At 39.0% G+C, this 24331-nt stretch overlaps 1 protein-coding gene across 5 annotated transcripts in view; it reads right to left on the bottom strand.

The window, feature by feature from the left end:
• CACNA2D3 (calcium voltage-gated channel auxiliary subunit alpha2delta 3) overlaps positions 1 to 24331 on the bottom strand; it is a 388669-nt gene that overhangs the window by 250449 nt on the left and 113889 nt on the right. For all 5 annotated transcript variants that reach the window (XR_004981053.2, XM_036390972.2, XM_036390973.2 and 2 more), the window contains exon 4: positions 18801 to 18860. Coding sequence is in view for 4 of the 5 variants with exons in the window: in XM_036390972.2 (XP_036246865.1) it covers positions 18801 to 18860 (60 nt within the window). In the remaining variant the exon portion in view is untranslated. The remainder of the gene's footprint in view (positions 1 to 18800; positions 18861 to 24331) is intronic.

The raw sequence follows: 24331 nt of genomic DNA, 5'->3' as shown, positions 1-24331 counted from the left end.
TACCTAAAAATATGTACTGTCTATCATTCAAGCAAGTGACTTCATCAGCTCTGGCTGCCATACCAGTAGCTTACAGTACACAGAAGTCATTAAAAACTCAAAAAGAACATTTGATTCTGTCTGGAAAACAGTATTAAAATCACAAGGTCTATATAAAGTTCACACAAACAAGAGAACAGCTCCAGTCTTGCCAACAAAATAAATTTAAGTTTACTATTGTGCACAATTTTGTTATGTTGAAGATTGTAGGGATGGATTGCTTTATTTTTAATTTTTTTCCTCTATTGTCCTAAATAACCTGAACATCTTTACACTTATTCTTCCTCAGCTACCTGGCTAAGAATATCCTGAAAACTGGGGAATCTACAGTCAGGCAACTCACTTGGAAATGCCATGACAAATGTAGTAAAAAGGTTATCAACGGCAAAATCTGAATATACAACAATTTCAAGAGCTTCCTATTGTATCTGGTATACAAAAAAAAATGCAAAGGTGAAGTTCTTTGGAGACTTTTTTAGAAAATTAGATTTAGAGGTTCTTACACCATAAGTGGCTGTGAAATCAATCAAACATAGATGAATACTTACATCAGAATTTTTGGAATCCCACCCAAAGAGAAAAATGAGATAGAGCACAACACAGCTATGCAAGAGTCCAGCAACAAAAATATTGTCTAGGAATAGCTTTAAAATATTTATAAACAAGTGTAGCATTACAGCAGAGGGAAGGAAAACTATAAACAACAGGGTCATATTTTCAGTTTAATTGAGGAAAAAAAAAAAGGCAAAATATCTGAAATACCAAAGGAACATCTTTAAAGGGACTTTGAGGGTGGGAGGGCACAGTTGGGTTTTTTAAACAGCCATAAATACTCTCAGGCTTGTACTGGGATGAGACAAGAGTGGCATCTAGTGGCTCCCAGCGTTACGGTGCTTGTGCCCATTGAAGAACTGGGACAGGGCCCAGAGCTGCTCCGTGCCGTGCCCATGGCAGCCTCTGGGCTGGCCCTGGGGAGTCCCCAGGAGCAAAACGGGGCAATGGGGCTGTGAGGAGGGTAACAAGTACAGGAACTGGGCAATGGGGCTGTGAGGAGGGTAACAAGTACAGGAACTGGGCAATGGGGGAGTGAGGAGGTTAACAAGTACAGGAACTGGGGAATGGGGCTGTGAGGAGGGTAACAAGTACAGGAACTGGGCAATGGGGCTGTGAGGAGGTTAACAAGTAAAGGAACTGGGGAATGGGGCTGTGAGGAGGGTAACAAGTAAAGGAACTGGGGAATGGGGCTGTGAGGAGGGTAACAAGTACAGGAACTGGGGAATGGGGCTGTGAGGAGGGTAACAAGTACAGGATCTGGGCAATGGGGGAGTGAGGAGGGTAACAAGTACAGGAACTGGGCAATGGGGCTGTGAGGAGGGTAACAAGTACAGGAACTGGGCAATGGGGCTGTGAGGAGGGTAACAAGTACAGGAACTGGGGAATGGGGCTGTGAGGAAGGTAACAAGTACAGGAACTGGGGAATGGGGGAGTGAGGAGTTTAACAAGTACAGGAACTGGGGAATGGGGCTGTGAGGAGGTTAACAAGTACAGGAACTGGGCAATGGGGGAGTGAGGAGGGTAACAAGTACAGGAACTGGGCAATGGGGCTGTGAGGAGGGTAACAAGTACAGGAACTGGGCAATGGGGCTGTGAGGAGGGTAACAAGTACAGGAATAGAGTAAAGAGATTTTATTCTCGGTTTATGGGTGCTGTGTTAGGATCTTTGCTTAGAGGCAAGTAGGTGGGATTTTTGTTTTAGTCTGGCAGGAATAAATGGTACAGTTTTTAAGAACATGTTCAGTAAAGCTGTAGGACTAATACTGGTTTGTTCTTCATGTGTGCTTGTTTACTAGCACCTGACTTCCAACTACATTAACAGAGCATGGTCGTACATTGTGTACACTTTTGGCCAGATTTTCCAAAACTTACTTTATACTCTCATGAGTTACATACTTTTAACCTGAAAATATAGGAAAAAAAATTTCCCCCATTGAAAATTTTGGAAGTTCCTTATGAGAGTAGACAGTGCATTTGCAGGAATGTATTTCCAGAGAATCATTCAGATCCCCTGGGGAAAGCTCACTTGCCTAGGAAAAGGGTACAGTATTATGGCATTAGGGAGACTTGATGAGTTTTTGATCCAGGTTCCATTTTAATTATGTATTATTAATCATTTTGCAGTTGGAAAAATCCTCCATTGTCTATGTATAACTAATTAGGAACTCATGTTTCTTAAATTAAAGAAATGTGTAAAGGTTTCTTTTGCAATGTGGGGTTGAGCTGAGAATACATTGCACTAGAGCATAAATTTTCCTTCACAGTCCAAAAACTGTTCCTCTACAACACAAATATACAGGAAATTAAACTGTGTATTATATTCCAAAACTGCTGTGAGACACTACAAACATTCAAATATCACCATTGAAAAGGTCATTTATGTAACTTCATCTGCTTTGCATTTGCCATTTTTATCTCTTTGAAATGGTTTTCTGATAGTAAAAGTAATTTCTCTATTAATCCCTGCACAGAGTAACCACACAAGCATAAGTATATATTAATTGATATTACTGTTTATGACTTGGGTGCCAGTGACTGAACATTACAAATGCTGCTATTACTATCAGCAGAACAGCATGCAAGGAGGATTTGAATTGCAATCAGTGTCAGACACAAAGCCATTAAACTAATATTTAACGTATATTAAACAGAATCCAAGTGTTGAATGCTAATACATATATATACAGTGATGTAATTTAAAACATTACAAAATGTATGCAGCAGAGAATAGAAATAAAAATCTGTGTAGTGGCAAGTTCATTGCATTTGAGCTCAACTTACCCAAGTGTCTATTTATTTCAGAAGTGACTTTCTTTTAGTTTTCAGAATTTAAAGCAAAATTTTGAGCAAAAATTTCATTTTTAAAACTGAAATACAGAATTATTTCAGATTTTTGGAAAGTATTTTGATTCTGCCAGACATGGACATTCACCAAGTCCAAACAGCAGTTTTACAAGTTCTTTTGTTCCCCTGAATCTTGATTAAGAACGGTCACTGGCTTAATATGGTCTATGCTATGAGAAAGCTTAAATTTAAATTCCTGGAAAATAAAGGGCTTTGATAATATAGCTGCTGACTTGCAACACAATAAGTGAGATTTGTTGGCACAACTTGCCAGAATTGCAAGCTTTAAGCACCATCCTCTTCTCAGTAAAGAAAATTAAAAATCAAGGCAAAGCAAAGTCAGTACCTTATCTGACTACACTGCATGATTCTATCCAGTGTTTTGAAGATACATCACAAATTTTACATCATTATAATGTTCTAGCTATTAAGTTTCCATATTCTATAATTATTGAGAAGACAAGAGCTCCATGGCTTTTTGCAGCACCTGCAAAATGCAACATTCAAATGAGCTTTTCAAAATTGTTTTTCCTACATAGGCCAGCTCTGTGTGCTGGATCACTCACCAGAGCTTCCCTGTGACCTTTCTGCTAGGACAGGCCAAATGTCCAGGGGCTCCAGTGCAGCTGAGTGGGAACAGAACTGCACCATTTGTTGGTGTGAGCAAAGAGAGGGAGTGTGAGCCACAGATCAGCACTCAGCTGTGCTCACTGCCCTTGCACTGCACACACAGCAATCTCTGCTTCGGAATTTTTCACCCAAACACAAGGGAGGAGTTTTATACCATCAGGGGACAGCCATAAATAATTAGGTAGTACCAATCAGGAAGATAAGCAACACCTTCAGATCATCAGCCACCTTATTCACCATTGAGGGTTTGCAGGGGTGGCAGTGGGAGGGAGGAGCAGTGGAACACTTGTTGGAAAAGGACAAGCAAAAAGAAAATAATGTAATTAGCAAAACATTGCAAAGAACAGCCAGCTCTCGTCTGTAATGGCCCATGTAACCCAGAGGAGTGGTGGCAGTGCTGTCCTTTGCCAGAGCTGGGGGAACCAACCATCTGCAGGTTTGTACAGAGCCTGCCCTGGATGTGTGAATGGCCACTTCTCCTAAGTGGTGGAGACATGGTTTTAGTTAATGCAGGACATTTCCACCAGTAAAATGTTACTAAATCAATTGTGTATCAATATACATTCTGGTATCTCAGCAGTTACAGTTCAGCGTGTAGGGTAACAATAATGGAAACCAGAAGTTGCCATTATGTATCATTAAAGTATAATCAATTACAGGAATCTGTTAGTGCTTTCCTTCAGAGACTCAATCACGAGGAAACACAATCTACTTAAATGTGCAGATAACAAACGGAAATGATTTTTAAAACAAGGTGACTGGGTTGAAAACATTTTTAAAGATAAACTTTAACAGATTTCCTGACCTCATTTTATTAATGCAAAGTCAAAATAGACAAAAAATGCTGGCTCTATATTCCAAGAATGGAATATGAAAGTTCCTATTAAATCTGGGCCTGGAGCATGTATTTTCCAGCCAATGTGCAAGACTGCGTTTTCTGTATTCATCATTATATATTTGTGTGTATATACAATGATGTCACTGTTCATGGCACTGGAAAGTCCAAATCAGAAAACACAGATTTTATGCTGTCCTTCTGGAGCTCCCTCACACGTGGGCTGAAGGCAACACTCCCCAAGTTCACCAGGCAATGTCAGGGCTAACCTGGAGCCTGGAGCAGAGGTGCCTGCGCACGGCTGAGCGCTCCCGCGGAGCAGCAGCCATGGCAGGAGTGATGAAACCATCAGGCACATCCTCGGCTCTGAGGAGGATTTGTCACTGCAGAAATGCTTTATCAGTCAAACAGGAGCTGAGCTGTAGTCTGAAGAGTGAGGGCAAGGCAGCAAATGAAGCAGCTTTGTATCCCAAACCCCTGGTATCTCCTCCTGTCCCTCTCCTGATTTATCTCGGCACACCAGGGGCTCTCCTGGCTTACACAGGTGAGTCACCCAGCTAAAATAAAACTGCATCCACCCAAACTGGCCTTGACAACAATCCCACCTCTCAGTTTTGTCTTCTCACACACGAGGGACATTAGGAAGATGAGGAGAAAATAAGAGTTGTTGTTCTATTTCTCCACAGGCCCAGCAACCCCTGCTCAAGAGGAACACTGGTGCTGCCTAAATGTAGAAAGATCAAGGACTGGGAATTATTTGGAAGAAATACACAGCAAAGTATTTATCAAGGAATTACTTTTTTTTTTAATTAATTTCATTTATCAATGGGGTTAATTGTGGATACTCTTAGGACTGCTATTTTAAGTTCAGCGCAGAATTTAGATCAAAAATGAAAAAATATTTTAGGATTCAAGTGGTTTTACAGTACACGCTACACATTCTTATTCTCTGAATTTGAATTAATCTTGAAGAGATTTCTCATTCTATAACCTGTAATAGATCCCAATGAATGTAGGTCCCATAAAATCCGCAGAAAATTGCTATTTTAAGAGATGAAACAGAGTAGGGAAGGGGAGAGGATATAGAAATTGAATAATTTCTCATAACACTTCCATTTGTATTTCACCACCTTATTATGCCTTTTCATATTATTGACATTTGACATGTAGTTAATGCCTGGAAATTTAGGTCTTCCGAGGAGAAAAATAATAATTTGAGTTTTAGGGAGCTACCTCAACAGGTATTTGCATGTATGGGAATTTCAGTGAAAATGAGGGAAATTTTCAAAAGGCAGTGTAGGATTTGCCCCTTTTCTGAGAGGTTTGCACTTGGAACATCTCTACCCCATCACTGATCTGTGGCACCAACACCATTAGACTTAGTGGGACTGTGAGCTTCCCAAGTGCTTGCAGGAAACAAGTGTTCTCCCAGCTGCTAAATGAGTGCATCAGGAGATGTGACACCTGTGATGGGGACAGCCAGGGGGGTCTGAAGCGTTGCTGGGCCCTCTGTGCCAGGTCCTGTGTGTGCCAGGTCTGTGCCAGGTCCTGTGTGAGATACGATCACCGGCACCAGGGCTGGGTGCGGTCCGGCCCAGGGCAGCAGACTGTGCTCAGTGCAAGGCAGTGAGGATGAGTCAGGGCAGCACTTGGCCACAGCAGTGCCCAGCCTGTCTCCCCAGCCCTCTCTGCTGCTGCCAAGGGGGCAGGATTTGAAGCAGGAGAGGGGGAACTGAGCCAGGCCCCTGTGAGGAGGGGAGTGACTGAAAAGAGACCATGGAGAGCAGTCCAGCACTGTGCAAGGGCAGCAAGGCCATGGGCTGGGCAGAAAGGCTTGCAAAGACCTCACAGCCTCCAAAACCTCCCACAGCTTTTCATAACCTCAGAGGGCCTCTGTCCAGACCATTTTACCTCATCACCATTTCATACACCCTTGTCAAAAAAATAAAAATAATCACAAATCCAGCATAAGCTTCCATATGCCATAAAAATTGCACCAAATCTCCTCAGCTTGCTGTCAACCAGCTGGGCCTTTGCCATCCCTATACCCAAAACCTCAATGGTCCATTCCAGCACAGCACATCCCCCCCTGCTCATCTCTTCTTTGCTGCAGAATTCTGGTTTGCACATGATGCTGAGAGCTCTTGAGCTGACTTTGTCAGCAGCAGCTTCACACAGCCCAGAATATCCATTAAACCTTTCATTAACATCTCTGATTGGCACCTTTTGGATGCACAGCAATATTTCTCTGAACACATGCTCTTCATTTCAAAAAGCTAACTGGACACAGAATAAGATTTAAAATAGTTTTGATTTTTTTTTTACATCTCAATTGAACAGTCTGAAAGCTTTAGCTAAACAGTTGATGGTTTAAATCTGAAACCTAAAATGCATGAAAAGTGACATAAAATAAAATGACTGTCATTTAAATGTTCTTCTTTTTCTTTTTTAATGAATCACAAACAAAACACTTATTTAAACTTGGTGTGCATGATTTTTCAAGGCAGAGACCATCGCTTTTTTCCCAAGCTTTTTCCATAGGCAAGTGCATCTTCCAATCTTTTATTTCATGCACTTATAATCATTGAGCTTTGTTGAGCAAAACTCATGGTCTGATCTTAGGCATGGTCTTTTACTAGGAGGTGTTTTGGGGTATTTTTTAAGGAGTACATCTCCCACAAAGCATAACCCACAAAACCAGTGGCAAAGATGTGCACATCATGCATTAGACTTAAGGCTGAATTGCAGAACTTTGAACAAAATTATTAAAGTATAAATACTAAACTGTATATGTATTTAAATGTGCATATTTAATTCATCCTCTCAGCCATGGCCACACATCCATGTGGAGTACAGCTCAGAAGGCTGCATTTCTAGGTGTGAAGGTTTTACACATCATAGATTTGCAGAATCTTGAAATCTTCAGTTTTTATATTAAAAAGACCTGAAAGTCATTAACTATGGCCCTTGACATCAATCTATTCTGTGCTGTGCTGTCACCTATTATTCATGGAAAAATAATTGCTTTTGTTTTTCCAATTTTTTTTTATAATCTGAGTTTAAAAGTCACCAGTGACTATTTCACAAGGAGAAGCTTCCAACTATGCATTAATTAAACATGCAAGAGTATTTTTATGAGTAAAAAACCCCATAGTCCACTGAGTCCAGGCAAATCCTGTGCATTATGAATTGACAAACCACAACAGATGAAACGATGCATGAAAATAGAGACAGAGGCAAAATAACCTACTTGAACCCAGAAAATTTTCATACAATAACCATTACCAGGTTTAATTAACTTTAACACAAAAGTGGGGGCTCCTTCTGTTTCAAGTTAATGAAGCTCAACACATGGACACTACAATCAGAGAAAAAGCATAAGTCTAAAGCAAGTTATATTTCAAGATTGAAATAATGAGCTTGGTAATTTCACAGTCAGCAATTACATGAGATCCAGAAACAAAGACACAATCCATGCACTGGAAATGTTAAGGTACAAATGCAGCTGGTTTTCACTCAGTATCTTTCTTCTAAGCCAGAGGCAAGAAAACAATTTTTTCCTACAATAAGCAGTATGTACAATACCCTGGAAATATTTCTACTATGATCATCTAAGATTTACTCACTTTCATACTACACAAGTCAGAAACGTGACCTCATCTAGAGCCCTGAACTGCTTAGTGACTCCTATTGTGCCTTTCTCATATATATTCATTAAATCTCTATCTATAATACTGTTATTTCCATTTAAAATGATTGTTGTGTAGCAAAAAATTCTGCTCTGCCACAAAAATGAATAAGCCTAGATCACTTCCACCCTTTTCAATAATTTGCCTATTCCTAAATACTAGGCTGGAAGAATATATATGACCCTTAACTTAATCTCATCACCAAGCACCTCCAAAGAAAAAAAAAGCACAAAAAGAGAAAAGATGGTCTGCCATTTATGTCTCCCATTTATAGTTTATTAAACCTAGAGATAATAGGAAAAAGGTGGAAAAAAGCAGAGAATGTCTGGGCTGTAGTATCAGATATCACTGCTTATTACTGGCTATCTGCCTAGTAATCATAAATCCATTGGGTAATATTCTCAAATCTTTTGCTTTTCAGGTAGGTGTGAGCCAAAAAGAAAAAAAGTTTAATTTTCTATGAAGAGCAGAAAACAGCAAGCACAGCACAACTGGGTACCAGGATGCATAAATATTCCTGATTATGAACCCTTGCACATAAAGCAAACAGGAAGAGTTTGAAGTTAACAGTGTGTACATCATGCAAAAGGTATCTCTGTCCCAAAAGATAGATATCACATAGACTATGAATGAACTGCTCCAATAAATTATATTATTCCTCAGAGGGGAGAGGAGAGCAATATTATAAACAGTGACTTCAGAAAAGTGAGAACAATAGGGCATTGAATTTTGTAAGAGTGAATTAAGGATCTTTTTTTTTCCTGGAGGAGAGCTCAGTATCATTGACCAATGAGCCTTATAAATAAAAGCATTAACTCCAGCTCTGCCTGCTCACCTCAGCATCTTGCACTTTCAACATTCTGTACCTGCATTTAGTTCCTGATAGAAGCACAAGTACATACAGAATTAAATAGAGGTTTCAAGTAGATTTTTTTAAAATATACTCTCCAGGGAACTCAGAAAACACATGATCCTGGCAGAACTCACACCTCAGACACAAAGCTTTGATGAGAGGTTGAGTGTGCCTTTGTAGAAGACTTACCAAATCAGAAAACAACAATCCCTGTCCATCACCTCCTCCCTGTGCTGTCGGATACGCGCTGAATATCCACGGATGAAGTAAAGCTAAGCCAGAGCAGCGTTTTTCAAAACCAGTCTTGGTAGGATCACACTCCTCAGAACTGTCACTTGCCTTTGGCATCACTTAAACCAAGCAGAGTCATTTTCTTAAAACATTCTCCAAGACCTTGACAGGCCTGGGAATGTAGGAGTAAGTGTGGCTCCCAGTGTGAACCCTGCTCTTAACAGTGCTGAGGGCAGGGCACAGGCACAGGGCTCAGAGCTCTGCTGACCTTGTCTGCAGCACAAAGCTAAAAGCTGATTAAAAAGCATTTTCAGAAGATGACAAGCTTTTTTTTTTCTTTTTTTTCTGTGAGAGAGGAATATCCAGTATTTTCAAGGCCACGAATCTGAACGAAAGAAGACAAAAATCTGCCTCCTATGAAGTGAATTTCAATGTCAAATTCCTGTTTGTTATCACCAATATGCCAAACATTAAACACTGGCAACTCTAACTTCACCTTGTATGTCATTTTTCTGGCTCTTTAGCTCCTCTCTTGGTTAGTTAGAATTGGAAATTGATAGGCCCATAAACATCTACGAGAGACACGTTATTAAACACATCATCTCTGTCTGCTCTGACAACGATAAGCCAAGTTCTCTAAGGTTTACAGCAATCTCAAGGAGTGCATGTTTTTCAATAACATTGTGATCTTTTTTCCTCATCTATACAGCGTTTCTCCCTCACTCCCAGTGCATACTTGTTTTGCCTGACTTCCCTGAAACCTGGTTTAAAACTTTATTTGAATGTTACCTCTCTTCTGTTCTCTCCAAAGGTTTTTTTTAAAGCAGTTGAAAATAGTTTCTCCATTTTAGCCTCACTTTAGGCAAAGGTAATGGCTCTTAGAGAGACTTGCAAAAAGATTACTGTCAGTACTCTTGAAACACTTAGATATTAACACTTAACAGCTTTGCCTTTACACATTATTTAGGTATTTCTCCTTCTCCAGCCTTCTTCCCTGCACTTCACAGTCTTCTGACACCTAAACTTTTTCTGCCTTGTTTCTGCTTTCTTCTGCATCCTCCACATCCTTCCTTTCACAAAATAAAGTTTGCCTTGTTTAATCTGTTTTGCCTACAGGTAGATCCCTGCCCAGGGCAGGGCCCGGGGTGGGATCACCTCTTCCCAAAGACCAGGCTGTTGGAAATGCAGGAAAGTCTCCAAGTGCTCCAGCTGGTGCACACTGCTCTGACTGGGTGGGAAGGCAAAAACATTGCCTGAATCTATTCTGCTTTGGACAATCTTAGAAGGAACCCTGGGCATTTTGAGAGTAAATTTTTTTGGAGTCTCAGGTCAAGTTCTTGCAAGTTTACCCTCACTCCCAGTTTGATATGAGAAATTTCACTCTAATTTTAAGGATTAAGTACTGTTATTGATTTTCTGCTAAATGTTCATTTCATGCTGTCTCTCTCCTTTTTCTTTTTCTCCCTAATATCTCCTTGAAAATGAACTTATATGTTTTCAGGTGACTGCTTTCTTCTGGTACACCATTGTTACCTGAACAATACTTGTTCATTCCTCTATCTGCTCTATTGGAATAAGTTAAAGAATTGCCTTGCAAAACCAATACATGAAAGAATTCTGCGTTGCAAACAGCAAATTGTTTTATCACTATTCTAAACTGAATTTCAGTTTTATTTATAAAATCCATGAGTTTGTGTGAATATGCAAGAATCTAAGCTTTTAGTTCTTTTAAACATGTCTCTAATGCATGCAGGATGCATACAAAGAGCATTAAAAACCCAACCTGGAGGTACTTAATGACTTGAGAATGGGAGAGGAAAAACTGTACAGGTACTGTCTGTATGCAAATACTTTCTGTTCCATTTTGTTGGTGCTGTTAGATGTGACCTGCTAATCTTCTTAGTTTTGGAAAACACATTTCTCTTTTGCAGAATTGTGCCAGAGAGGAAAAGATCTGTGCTGCTGTTCAAAGCTGTCCTCTGAATCAAGTAGGAGAGACACTCAGACTGGAGCCTCTGAGATCCAAAACAACTGCCCCATCCATCAGGCTTTTCTGAGCTGAGTGCCTCACTAACTCTTTTGCTGAATTGTTTCACATAATACAAATAATTTAATATTCACTAGAGAAGCAACTGGAACAGGTTGCTCATATCCTGAGAGCCCCACCTATGTGATTATGAGCTGCTCCAAAGCAGAAGTTTCTCTTGCTCAGAAAAACCTTTGGGGTGTCTCAATGTTTAATCAGAGAACTTGAAATTTTGAAAACACTCATGGGATGATAAAGTTATTTCCTTCTCATTGCTGGTAGCAAGCAAACATAACAGAGGACCACATAAATATACAAGGCATAATCTCAGGAAAACAGCATTATCAGCCAGTCATGCAGTTCTTTGGCAACTCCAGGTTTCAGATTTCTGTAATTATTTACAGCAGGTATCAGGAGGCAAAAGCACTGAGTCCATATTTGATGGGTAGAGCTGAATTTATGGAGTGTTCTTCAGTGCACACCTCACACACTTCAGTTAGAGACTGCTGTTCTGGGAGAGGCTGGCAAGAGGAAACCCAGAAATGTCTGGAAACTGCTTTTGGCTTAAGGGTGCCAAGAGGACAAGTCCTGTAGGTGAAGTGAGAAGAACCAACCTCCAGAAACCTGTGCCAGACTTCTTCAGAAGCAGAGAACATTACTTGTTATAACTTGGGATAACAAAGTTATCCCAGAGCTGCCAGCTCCTCTGCTGTCAAGCCCTGTGCAGACAGGACAGCTATTGAACCAGACAGGCAGAGAATTACTGCTCTTTGTGGATGGGCCCCTTGGATACTGCAGAACCACACCAAAATGACAAAATTGCTGAAAAATCACCTCTCCTGCATCTCTGCTTCTGTGACAGAGAGTTAAACTCTGCTCTTCTGTGCTCAAAGTCACTCCTTGTCAACAGAAGTTATCAAGAAACAAAAATAAAATCATTCTACTTATTTACATTTGATTTGTTTGTAGTAAGAGAACACTGTTCTTAGCAAGATAAATATGTGGACGGAAGGAAAGTAATAGAAATTATCCACTGATCATTATTGTCTTAAAACATCCAAAATATTCCCTCAGTGCTCAAAAACCCCCAAACTACAAAACTCCAAAGTGCAAAAAAATAATGAAGTCATTTACCATTAGGAGATGAGCCAAAATATTGCTAGCCTGGCTCCACAGAACCTTGTTTCTCTTTTACTCTTCCCTTGCCACAGAGTCAGAAAACATAAAAGCTCTGAAATTAAAATAACCAAAAAGGTGCATGGTCCCTCTTTCTCTGTACTCCCTTTCTGAGGCTTAATCCCTGCCATGCATGCAGAGTGAAGGCTAAGTGGAAGTCTTCCTCTGAAGATTACTTTGTGCATGAATTCTGCTGCATTTTTAAATTTTTTTACATTTTTTTTTCTCGATACTTTCATAGCCATTTCAGTTTTCCTCTTGGCAACCTCAACAAATAAATAGGAAAGAGTAGACAAGCTAAAATGCTCTCCACTGAAGGGCTAAAAATCTGAAAATCAATTTGTTGCAGTATTAGAGCAGTTGGGAAGTCCTTAATTTGAGCTCACAGAAATCAATAAGAATAATACAAAACTAAGAACTGCAAAGAGGAACCTTTTATCTCTTTCAGAAAAAAAAAAAAATCAAGTATTTTATGAAAGAAAAAAATACCAAAGAAAAAACTAACACCAAATAAAAGCTCTAACAGATGCTTTTATGATTTAAATGCAGCTTTCTGGGCCTTGTAGTTCATTAGCTCACTAAGCACTCCCATTTCTGTGCACTTTTTCCTTCCTTTTAGCTTTTAAACTGCACTGCAATTCTTAAGAGTTTGAGCCTTTGGTGATGCCGTCAGTTTTTAAGGGCATTCTGAATTCTGTGCTTACTGTCTTTCCTTGATCTGACTTATCTTTTGATCAGTAGGGAAAAATTCCAACTGTTCAGAATAAGAACCACACCTTTGCAGGTCCTGGCAGCATTTTGCATCCTAGCTGTATCCAAACTGTGCCTGCAGCTGGATGGACAAAACCAGAGACCCTGAGTGTCAGAGTGAGATGGAGATGAGTCCCTTGGGAGCTGATCCTGCCTGAGCCACCTGGGGAGAGCGCTCCAGCTTTCACAGATGAATAAACTGCAGTGCTCTGCAGCTACTTGTGAGGAGCCTGTGCAGAGGTTTACAGCTTAGATTTGTGTGAGCTCCCAGGCATCTCTTCCTCCTCTTGCCTTATTGGGAGCTCCAGCTGCAGTGTCCACATCCCTCCCAAACAGAGCTGAGAGCACCTGGGCCTGCAAAATGCTTCAAAGTCTAAAAGGAATTTAGGCTGTTTCCAGCTTGGAGTTTAAACAGGCTGAATTCTGATGTAGAAAATATGCAGCTTGAATAAATAATACATGAAGTATGTCAAACTTCAGATGTGGCACCTGCTATTTTAAATGCACTTTTCAAAAAGTCATTTCCATTGCTGGTTACAAGTGCTTGAAGTCCAACAGGCTTCCCTTTCCCATTGTGCATGTCCAGGACCCTCCAAGAGCTGACCTCAGACTAGTGGACATTATTCTAACAGCCAGAAAAATATTAATAGACTGTAAATCTAGTTATCATGTGCCTCATGCAAAATTAGTGAGATAATAAATGCACAAACAGACCTGTCTGAGGTACTAACATAAAAGTAATGCATGTGCTCTAACAGGAGTTTCAAAAGATTATGTGGAATAGCTGTTCTCAATTATTTTTTGTCCTTGTATTTTTCAGTACCTATATCAATGTAATTATCATCTATTTGTTTAAATGTTGATTAAATCCCTAAACATTTAATAATCCATCGTTATAAATTTTTGCCTGGCATCATTATATCAAATAAACATTTCGTTCAGATTTTTTTAAAGTAGCATCAATTTAGGTTATGATTTTATTGGCAAAATTAGAAAAAGTCAGGCAGCTCCCCTTAAACAATAAACTATTGAGTAATATTAACAATAATATTGTTAACAATAATATTGTTAGTAATATTGGAGGATTAGACCCAGAAGTGTAAATCACACGGACTGGACTAATTGTGTTATTGTGTTCCTCAGCCCTCCTTTACTATTTGTGCTTTCTCCTAAACATCTGAAGTCTTTCTTTTTGTATAAAAAAGTGCATTGTTCACATGTGTAAACCACTGGAAACCCCTTAACTCTCCATCTGCTGATTTCACAAGGTTTTTTATGTAGCCAACACACATAGTCTGAGAGTAAGGATGTGATTTTTCAAGGACATGAAATGCAATTTGGAGTTAACAGACAGCAAAATCTGGCAGACAGGTACCTAACTCTGGTATAGTTTTGCAAACCTTTTCCTTAAGGCTCAGCCATATGTTATAGATCTTAGAAAAGCGAATAATGAAAAACAGCCTTACACCAGTATTCCTTTTTTATCCCACTAAATTAACTTTAAGAGTATTCTTAAAAGAAACTAATCCTTTCTTAAAAACTATTTGATTAATCCTCTTCTAGTCTTCAGGCATAAAACTGAAATAAGGTCAACCACCTTAACACATTGGCACTTGGATCTCTGCTATCTTATGCAGGAAGTAAAACTACAACAATCAGAAACATAAAATCTGGTAAATCCGGTGCATCAACTGTGCACCAGCTTTGACTCCAGCAGAAAGAAATAACCTTGCTTTTTTATCACCACATCACACACATGCAGAGAAAACTCGGCAGGAATGTAAAGCAAATGAACTAATGAACTTAATTAACACAGAGAAAATAAAAGAACTACCCTGCAGATGTGTGTTTGTAGTGAAATCAGTCAGCAAATGAACAAGTAGTCATGACAAAATTTTATGTGACTTCCTCTTGTCACTGGGGTCAGAAGTACAAAAAGTGGGTAGGAACTAAGTTATTACAAACCTTTCTTCGAAAATTAATGCTGTTTTTTGTTTGTTTGTGAGAAACAAAGCACAAGTTATTATTGCTGCTGCATTGAGTAAAGCCCAGCACCAGCCCCACCGTGAGCACCCCCTCCTGAGATCATGGGAGCCCAAAAGAGCCCAGCGCTGCCAGAGGGATCCTGCCCTGGCTCTGTGCAGGTTTGTGTGCACAGAGCTCAGGTAAGGTGACACAGGTGTCACAGTGAGCCAAGGGCTCAGCAGCCTCCCCAGCCCCGTGGCTGCAGGCTCAGGGCGCCGCACCACCCACAGCAGCAGCTGCTGTCACCTTGGTACAGCCTCACCTGTAAAAGGCCAGCTTGCAGAGGTTTGATGAAGTGAGGTTTAGAGGCTCTCTCCTCTCACCAATGTGGTTGTATCAGCTGCACATGCAACAAATTCTTAGGTACATGGCAGCTCCAGGGAAGAGTTTTCCACTTCAGAGCCTCTTCCAGGGGTCTGCACACCAAACCCCCCCAGTATTTCTGTGAACCATAGCAAGGCAGTTCACAGCTTAGGAAACACCCCCAAGCACAGAGGCGGTGAAAGATCAAGAGGCCAAATTTCAGTTGCCAATAATTATAAATAATTTGAATTTCTTTTATTTAATAGATCATCTCCTAGCAGAAGATGATACCCTCTTTATTATCTTTCTCCAAATTCTTTTCTCTGGCAAACAGCTAAGCCAAGGAAACTAAAGGATGATTGTAGAACCACTTCAAAACCTGCAGCAGGCAATACTCTTGTCCTCTTGCTGGGTATATGGGAATGGCAGTTGACCTCTATGCTGGGGGGTTTTCCATTATGTTAAAGTGACAAAATCAGGGGAATGGCTTCATTTTAAACAAAGGTGAGCACAGAGACATTCCCATATAAGGGAAGCAATTCTTTGCACCTGTGAATATATTGTGACAGGGCAACTTGCTGCAGTAATACAAATGGTAACTTATTTTACATTCCCAAATGCATTAGGCATGACTAAAGAAATTCCATTTATAAACTTGAACATAATATTTAATAACACAGAATGACTTGCACCCATACCCACGAGGTAAGAAAACCCTGGACTGAGACTCAAATATAAGCAGCATTTAGAAGGTCATTTCCTTATAACCTCACATCCCTAATAGAAAAAAAAAAGAATCTCCCAAACCCCAAATATTGCAAGGTAAATCTTTAAGGTCTGCTCTCACTGATTCATAGTTTGGCCATTACTCAAATATGCAATGTATAATGCTGATGAGTTAAACATCACATCACCCATTTTGATTTATTTCTTTCAATTCTCTGGGAATTTTATTTATGTTTATAACTACAAGGTCAGTGGTGCCAATAGCTTCAATCCAGGGATAGATAATTGAGTGCTTAGACCATTACACAGAATTACAGTTTATTGATTAGAATACTTGGAATAATATGGAATAACTAAGGACAAAACTAATAATGTTACTAAGAAAAATGCCCAGAAGGGATCAGGTTTAGTCCAACCAAGTAATACAGTTTCAGCATTGCTGAAGAGAATACCAGCAGTCTAAAAGGTGAACTCTTACAGTTATTATTTGCTTTAAGTTGGTGCTCTTCTACAGTCAATAAAAATATTAATATTATTTTATTTCTCCCTTCTATCATTTTTATGTACTGAAACAATATTATCTATGCTGTCCTCAAGACACAGAAGATCAAGTCCACCACAGTGTTTCTGTGAACCATAACAAGGCTGTTCACATCTTACAAAACACACTCACAAGCACAGAGCTAGTAAAAGATCAGGAGGTCAAATTTCAGTTAACAATAATTATAAATTATTTGATTTTTTTTTAAGTTGAACATCTCCTAGCAGAAGATGTTAACCTCTTTATTGTCGTGCTCCAAAGCAAGAAAACCACTTTCTTAATTTGCTTTCTAAATTTACAGAGTGTCTGAGCACAAAGAGCACAGGCTGATGCTGTACCACATATCACTAATTCAAAACATTTAATCCTGTCTTCCACACGTCGGCCAAAGCAATACAAATGCCAAGAAATTCCTCTTTGATAGCAGAATTGTATACACTGTACATTATATAAGCCTTCTGTCCCCTTCCACTTGAACGTACACTATCAAATCATCCTGGCCATTACTTTCTATTGAGCAGATGGTATTATGAGTTTTTTGATAAAGAACAACAATCTCCCAGGAAGGGTTGCAAAGGGGTCGCTGAGACCAAGATTAACAATTGATTAGCTTTAATGGACCGTGACAGTAATAAACAACAGAGCCCCACACAAAGATTTGATTGTCCCGTTAATGCTGCTGACACAAATGGCTTTTAACTGGCTTCCTGAAAGTGTTAATATCGCCAGAGCCCAACAAATGAAGGACTTTGTCAAAGTGAGAACTGTCCTGCAGTGAAGAAGCATTTACTGCAGCCCTTAAAACATATTCCATAAAGTGTGTTTCTGATTTATTCAGACAATGGTTCCTATTTCTCCAAGGCTTAAAGTTCAACAAAATGAAACGCAGCACACCTCTGCAAGGCTGGAGTATAATAGAACTCCAAAGCATTTGAATAGAGAACTCAGTGCTCCTCGAATATACAGCAATAATGTGAATGATCATTTTCAGTGGGCTCATTTTATCCTTACTCCAGCCTGGGCTGACAGATCTCAGCATCACAGCCTTCTAAACTCAATTTTTTAATGCTTGGTTCTCATAAGTTGACTCTACTTTTTATTCCTTTCTGCACAGAAATCAGTAATTTGCATCATATTTTCATTAAAATGATGTGGTTTGTGATTACTGGAAATAACCATGGTAAAATCTGAAAACAAAACTTAAAAGATCAGTTTCTTTCTTAGATACGTGTATGGGAAAACGTCTGTGGAAAAAGTCTGTTTCCTTTAATTCTTTAAGGCCAAAATTTGAATAGACTTGTGGGAAATATTCACAGAAGGTTTTAAAATTAAAACTAGGGAGAGGCAAAGACAAAACTCCACCTAAGATGTCATTCAAGAAACCATGGATCTAGGAATTCAATTAAAGGTAAGGAGGTATTTACTCACCTAAGCATTAAGACTTTCTGTTAAACTTTTAATGTCAGGTTAAATTACTCTGTTTCTAAAATCAATCTTTTTTTTTTTTTTAATTATGTGTCTTATTCAGGAAAGGGCTTTTGTTTTAACCATTTTTAGCTGTGAGCTGCCACGGTGCTGCTCCCTCCCGTGTTATTCCTAAAGGGAGCACACAGCAGTGGTGCAGCTCTAAGGGCTCCTAGGAAAGAGAAAAACCAGCGCCTGCTCCAGATCCAAGCACAAACCACTGGCACAAACCAAGGTCAAGCTACTCCCATCCCTGTGGGTCCCAGCCCATCTCAAACTGGGCTCTCTGCAGAGCAGCTCCTCACCAGCACGCTGCAGCGACGCGACACGGGCTAATTGCTGGGTTTAAAAACGTGATCTCCACAGATATGCAAGGGAATTCAAATGAAATCTCTGAAAGAGTAAAGCCACCTGCTTGGTGTCCCAACACACCAGCACTAAGTACATAACCTGTCAAAATACTGAGCCAGCCTTCATTAATTCTATTTTCTGTAATCAGCATCCTTCTATTACTCACATCCTTGGCTTTCTACAGCAGCTCTTCAAGCAAGCTATTGTATAAACCATTAGTTATACTCTGATGGTAAACATTCAAGCAAGTAATTATTTCCTACCTGTAAGTCAGCATCAAATTCATGTTTCAGGTAGGCATCCTCTGCAGCTTCAACAAGACGCTGAAAAAGAAAAGTGTATTTTTTAAACAATGGAAAACAACTTTACAACTCAGTATAAAAACAGATTGTTTAAGCTTTTTGTGCAATTCATCTGCTCTCCTACTTCACTGAATAGAAATAAATTATTCAGATTTTTAAAAAGAAATAAAAGACCAAGTTTTTTAAACCCTCAGTACCCACTAATGGTGGTACAAAACCCTAAAAACAGCTCACCTATTAATAAATACAGAAATAAAAAAGTCTTTTTTCACCAGGGCTCAGCTTTCTGTGTCTCCCAGTCTGAAATTATTTTTGAGAGAACAAAAATAAACTTGATTTCACATGGACTTTATTTTGCATGTAGGAGCCCTTTTCAAATCTTCCATAACAGTAAATAGGAGGAATTCCCCAATAATGCACTTGATTTCAAGAAACTGACAAAAAAGTGAATTTCTAAATTACACATCAGCTATAAATGATACGAAAAATATAGACTAGGTTTGTTTACTGAGCAGACTGAAATACTACCTTAGTGTGGTACATTATCACAAGATTTTTCTGCAATTACAGAAGTAACATTTACTGAATGGCAATAATTCAGTAGGATTTTTTGCCCTCTTAACAATATCCAAAACTCCTTGTAGTAGTTATTTTTCCTCACCATTGTCATCTGACAGGAAAAAAACATGCTTGCACCAAAACACAGCTACTTGAACCATTAAATTCATAAAGGGGTTTGCTGCAGAGATTCTACTGACATTATACTCTAAGGTTTTACTCAGCATTCTTTATACTTCAGAGTATTTTAACCATGGAAAAAACTCCTTCTAATTTTCATTTAATCTACCTGAACATTCATATATGTACAAGCCAAATTCAAACAAAGAATACTCTCTGTCTTTTATTTTCTTTGCTCTATCAGACACTGGTACACATGGATGTTTTCACATATTTTACATCACAAAGCCAGGTCCAGACTCTCATTAACAATACGCAGAGCGGGCAGCCATGCACACATTTTTTTCTCCCTTTTCATAACAGTTTGCACATTTATCAAGTCTTTGGATATAAATCAAAATGAAATCAGAATTCATATTGATTGCTATACAGTTTGAGCTATAATGGAAACTGAACCAAGAAAATATTTCTGGTTGCCAATGCAGAACAAATGGTTGAGCAGAACGCTGACAGTTTGAGCAGAGCCCCGGTGGCTGCAGGGAGGGTTTGTGCTCGTCAGGTCTGCGGAGCAGCAGAAAGTCCCAGCCAGCCTTGCTCTGCTGCTCCATCCCATCTCCCCCTGCTCCATCCCATCCCCAGCTGCACCATCCCCATCCCATCTCCTCCCTGCCGCACCCCATCTCCCGCTGCCCCCTCCCATATCCCCTCTGTTCCATCCCATATCCCCCTGCTCCATCCCATCCTCAGCTGCTCCATCCCACCCCCAGCTGCACCATCCCCATCCCATCTCCTCCCTGCCGCACCCCATCTCCCCCCCTCCCATCTCCCGCTGCCCCATCCCATATCCCCTCTGCTCCATCCCATATCCCCTCTGTTCCATCCCATATCCCCCCTGCCCCATCCTATTCCCAGCTGCTCCATCCCATCCTCAGCTGCTCCATCCCATCCATCTCCCACTCACCCACAGCCAGCACCAGCCCCAAAAATCCTGGGGCTTCTGCTGGGCTCCTGCCCCTTCCCTGCACACCCCGTGGGGAGGCTCTCCAGACTTTTCTTTGGTGCAGAATCACAATCTCAAACATACAGTTAAAAGCTGGAAATACTCCTGATGCCTCAGCTGATACAGAGAAGCAAAGGTCACCTTCCCAGAGCCCTGTGCTGGGAGTAGCTCCCTAACATTTGGCTGGTTCCAGCTTTAAGCATCCTGTCCCATGAAAACCCAGCTGGTCACAGCAAACCCATTTGACCCAAACTGGAGCTGAACTGGGTCCAGTTCAGTGGTCCATTTCACTGGGCAAATCAAACCAGAACTGGACTGGCAAAATGTCTGAGCCGACCTTCCCACATAGAGGGGTGAAAGAACCCAAAAATAACAATGCATCCCAGCCTGCTGCAGGAGGGGGATCTGAGGGAAAACATTAAAAATGGAACTGTGAACTTCTGTGTTGCTGTTCCCACTACTCCTACACTATCTGAATAGTACCAAGAACAGACCTTGCAATGTGAAACATTAATAAACCCTCATTTGAGCCACAAATCTTTGTCTTTAGAATATAAAAAGGGAAATAATACAAATTTTCCCCTCTGAGGGGGAAGCCTGATAGCATCTGAAATAAATCCGTACACATTTGAACATTCTCAGAAGCCCATCTTTAATCAGCATGCTAGTGACCTGCTGAAAGGATTCTACAAATACAGCCCTCATTTTTCAAACATGAAAAAGGCCTTTTATGTAAAAATAACTACTCTAATTCAATGCATTACCTTTATTTTCCTTTATTATAAAGGCATAGGTGTATTACTACTCTGTGCTCAGCTGATACAAAAGTTCATGACGGATGAGCTTGAGAGTAAAAAAGTGAAAGGATCAAAAAAATTCTTCATACAGAGAAGAATACATGGAAAAGGAAACAATGTTTTTCTTTTTTGTGCTGAAATACTTACTTAATCATCAAAAGAAAAATTATTATAGTATTTCATGAGATACCAGTGATATTAGATATCAGTACCTAGCGGGCTAGAAAAATAATTCATGGCTTCTTATATAGTTTGTATTGATCCCAATGTGTTTCAATTACATTTTTGCCTCAGTGAAATAAATTTAAACTAGGATTTATCCCCAATATAAGAAATAACTAGAGAAGCATAAGATGGGCAATAGTAGAAACATCTGGTAACAAGAGCAGCTCAGAAATGAAAAGTACTGCATTTTATTTTATTGAATTATTCATTAAGATTTCAGTTGTTACTTTTTTTTTAATGTACATTTCAGCAACATTCTCTACAAGAAACTCAATGACAAAGAAGTAAAGTGTCTACTGACAGGAATTTTTCCTTGAAGCTGTAGAAGCAAATATGTAAGCACATTTTTGCTTTGCCCTCACAAAACTAAATAAAAAAAATTAAACTTTTGGTATATGAAATGAAAAAAATACGAGCATGCGCTGCACTTTCTATGTGTCAGTCCTTAATCACAGTTTGCTTTAAGTATCTCAACACCATTATGAAGGAAAGCCAATAATAAGTCCAACTCCACAAAATGACATATTAGTGGATATGCACAAATTATATCAGAATGAAGAAATTGAATGCAAATGTTTCATGGGGTTTTGTTGTGTTTTGGTGAGGGGGGGAATTGATTGGATTTTTTTTTTTAAGAGGTCCCCAAAGGGATAAAGCACAATAGAAGAAATTCCTTAACACTCTGCAGGCAAAAGCATAAAAACCACATGTAATACTGCAACTTTTTTATATGGAGGCAAAAGACGTCTTTTAAAATATTTTAATGACTGAGCAGTTATCTACAAATGAGTCTCAACATTAGCATGATTAACAATTTTAGCTTAATAGTTTATAATGACATTCCTAATAGAAATGCCAATATATTTTCATTTGAGTAACCATGCTCTCAAACCCTTACTGGAGCAAGTAAATGCTTCCCAAGCTGCGGTTACCCTGCAGGGAATTGTGTTATCTGCATGCACTTACATGGAATGAATTATGAGCACAGAGTGAGAACTGCTACACTAACACCATCCAAGGGTGTTCTTAGAAGAATTTAGCCCTAAATGTGGAAGAGTGTCTGTGTGCACATCAACAGGCAGGTCAAGGTCAGCACACAATCTTTAGATAAAGCAATTATAATGTTCTAAGGCACAGCTCAATTGAGGCTCTCCCAGTTAAGCAACTAATCCTTAGAATTTTCCCAACACACATAAACATGAGAAAGATGAAATGCCTGACCCAGAATATCACAATGCCACATGGATAAAAACAGGGCATGAAGCAGGAGATGAACAAATAACAATCACAAAAACACCTCAAAATGGTCACCAAAACATAAGCTCAATGTTTTGTATATTCGGTGGTACTGATGTTATAAATAACATAGAAAAAGTTGAGAGGTGAAAAATAAATGTTTGTTACCTCACAGTAATTTTTTTAAATAAATCACTGAGTTCTCTCTCAAGTTACCTAACAAGGTAATTTTCTTGACAAATGATATTATAATCTTAGTGAACTGATATTCCCAGATAAATTCTTTCAAGTTAAGTTGCTATAGATAGAGCAAAGAAAAAGGTGAAACAGAATGGATGAGGCACAAGAAGAATCAAACAAAAAGTAAGGGGGAAAAGGAACAGAAATGAAGAGGAAAGGTGAAAATAAAAGCTGCAAATAACAATTTCAAGAAAAAAAATCAAACATCCAGAAGGTAGGGTAGTTATTTTAGCTTCTGAGATCTTTTCTCTTTTCATGTACTTTTTAAGGGTTTCAGGTTATTTCTCAATGATCTTCCTGCATTAGAATCCCATTTTAAAGTTAGATTAAATAAATTCATAAGCATAACCAAATTTGAAACAGTTTCTGAACTCCTGAACTGTGGAGGGTTACTAATCTTTATCCATGAATGCTGGCAGAAGTTATGCCCTTCTCTCTTTTCAGCTATGAAATCTTAAAAAAAAATGTATTTGATTCTTTCCTTTCTGTTTTTCTAAGATGAACCAACTGCAACACATGAAACCAGAAATACTTCTCAAAATTGTTGTTCTCAAAACTAAACTGCTATAAATCACAAAAAAGCATAGAAAATAGTTCAAAATAAATTTAACTAGTATCAGCTAGGTACTGGTATCATCTATGTCCATAACATAAATAGTTTCTATTCAATAATAACAATTTAATAACATTTCTTTTAAAAAATGCTCTGGCATATCACAGTCATTAAAGAAGTGTAGACAAACCTGTAGGCTGCTCTTATATTCTAGCATCAAATGCATTCAACCAACAGCAAAAAATAGCCCTGAACCCTAAAAAACTTTCTCATTATTTCCCATGGCATCAGATCTGTTTGAGGTTTCTAAAAACATGAATATAACTTCAATGTTGATTTGAGATGTGTTTTAAAAGAAAAAAAATAATAACAATCATTTGTGTAACTTTAACAGGTCTGTCTCTCTGACTCTTATATATGAAATTCTAAGCAAGATTTCTATCTTAATTAAATATAATGAACTCTGTTAAGAAAAACAGCAGATAACAAGAAAGGAAAACCTATGCCTGTTTTTAAAACTTTATTTCATTCATATCTTGTAGCAAGGTTTCTGGTACATTACAACCAAAAACCAGCAGCATTCTGTGTGCTGAAGCACCAGTTTTCTGTGTGCAGAAAATACTTACAACTACCAGTAGTTACCCTTCTTCAGGTGAAATATTCAGTGCAATTTTAATAGCCTTACTATTGATTTGCATGTCTAATTTCCAATCAAAATTTACAATAATTGAGCTGTGGATATGTCAAAAATATTTCCTAAAGT

The sequence above is a fragment of the Molothrus ater genome, chromosome 11 (genome assembly GCF_012460135.2).
Source record: "Molothrus ater isolate BHLD 08-10-18 breed brown headed cowbird chromosome 11, BPBGC_Mater_1.1, whole genome shotgun sequence".
NCBI lineage: Eukaryota > Metazoa > Chordata > Aves > Passeriformes > Icteridae > Molothrus > Molothrus ater.
This window is presented reverse-complemented; position numbering and strand designations above follow the sequence as displayed.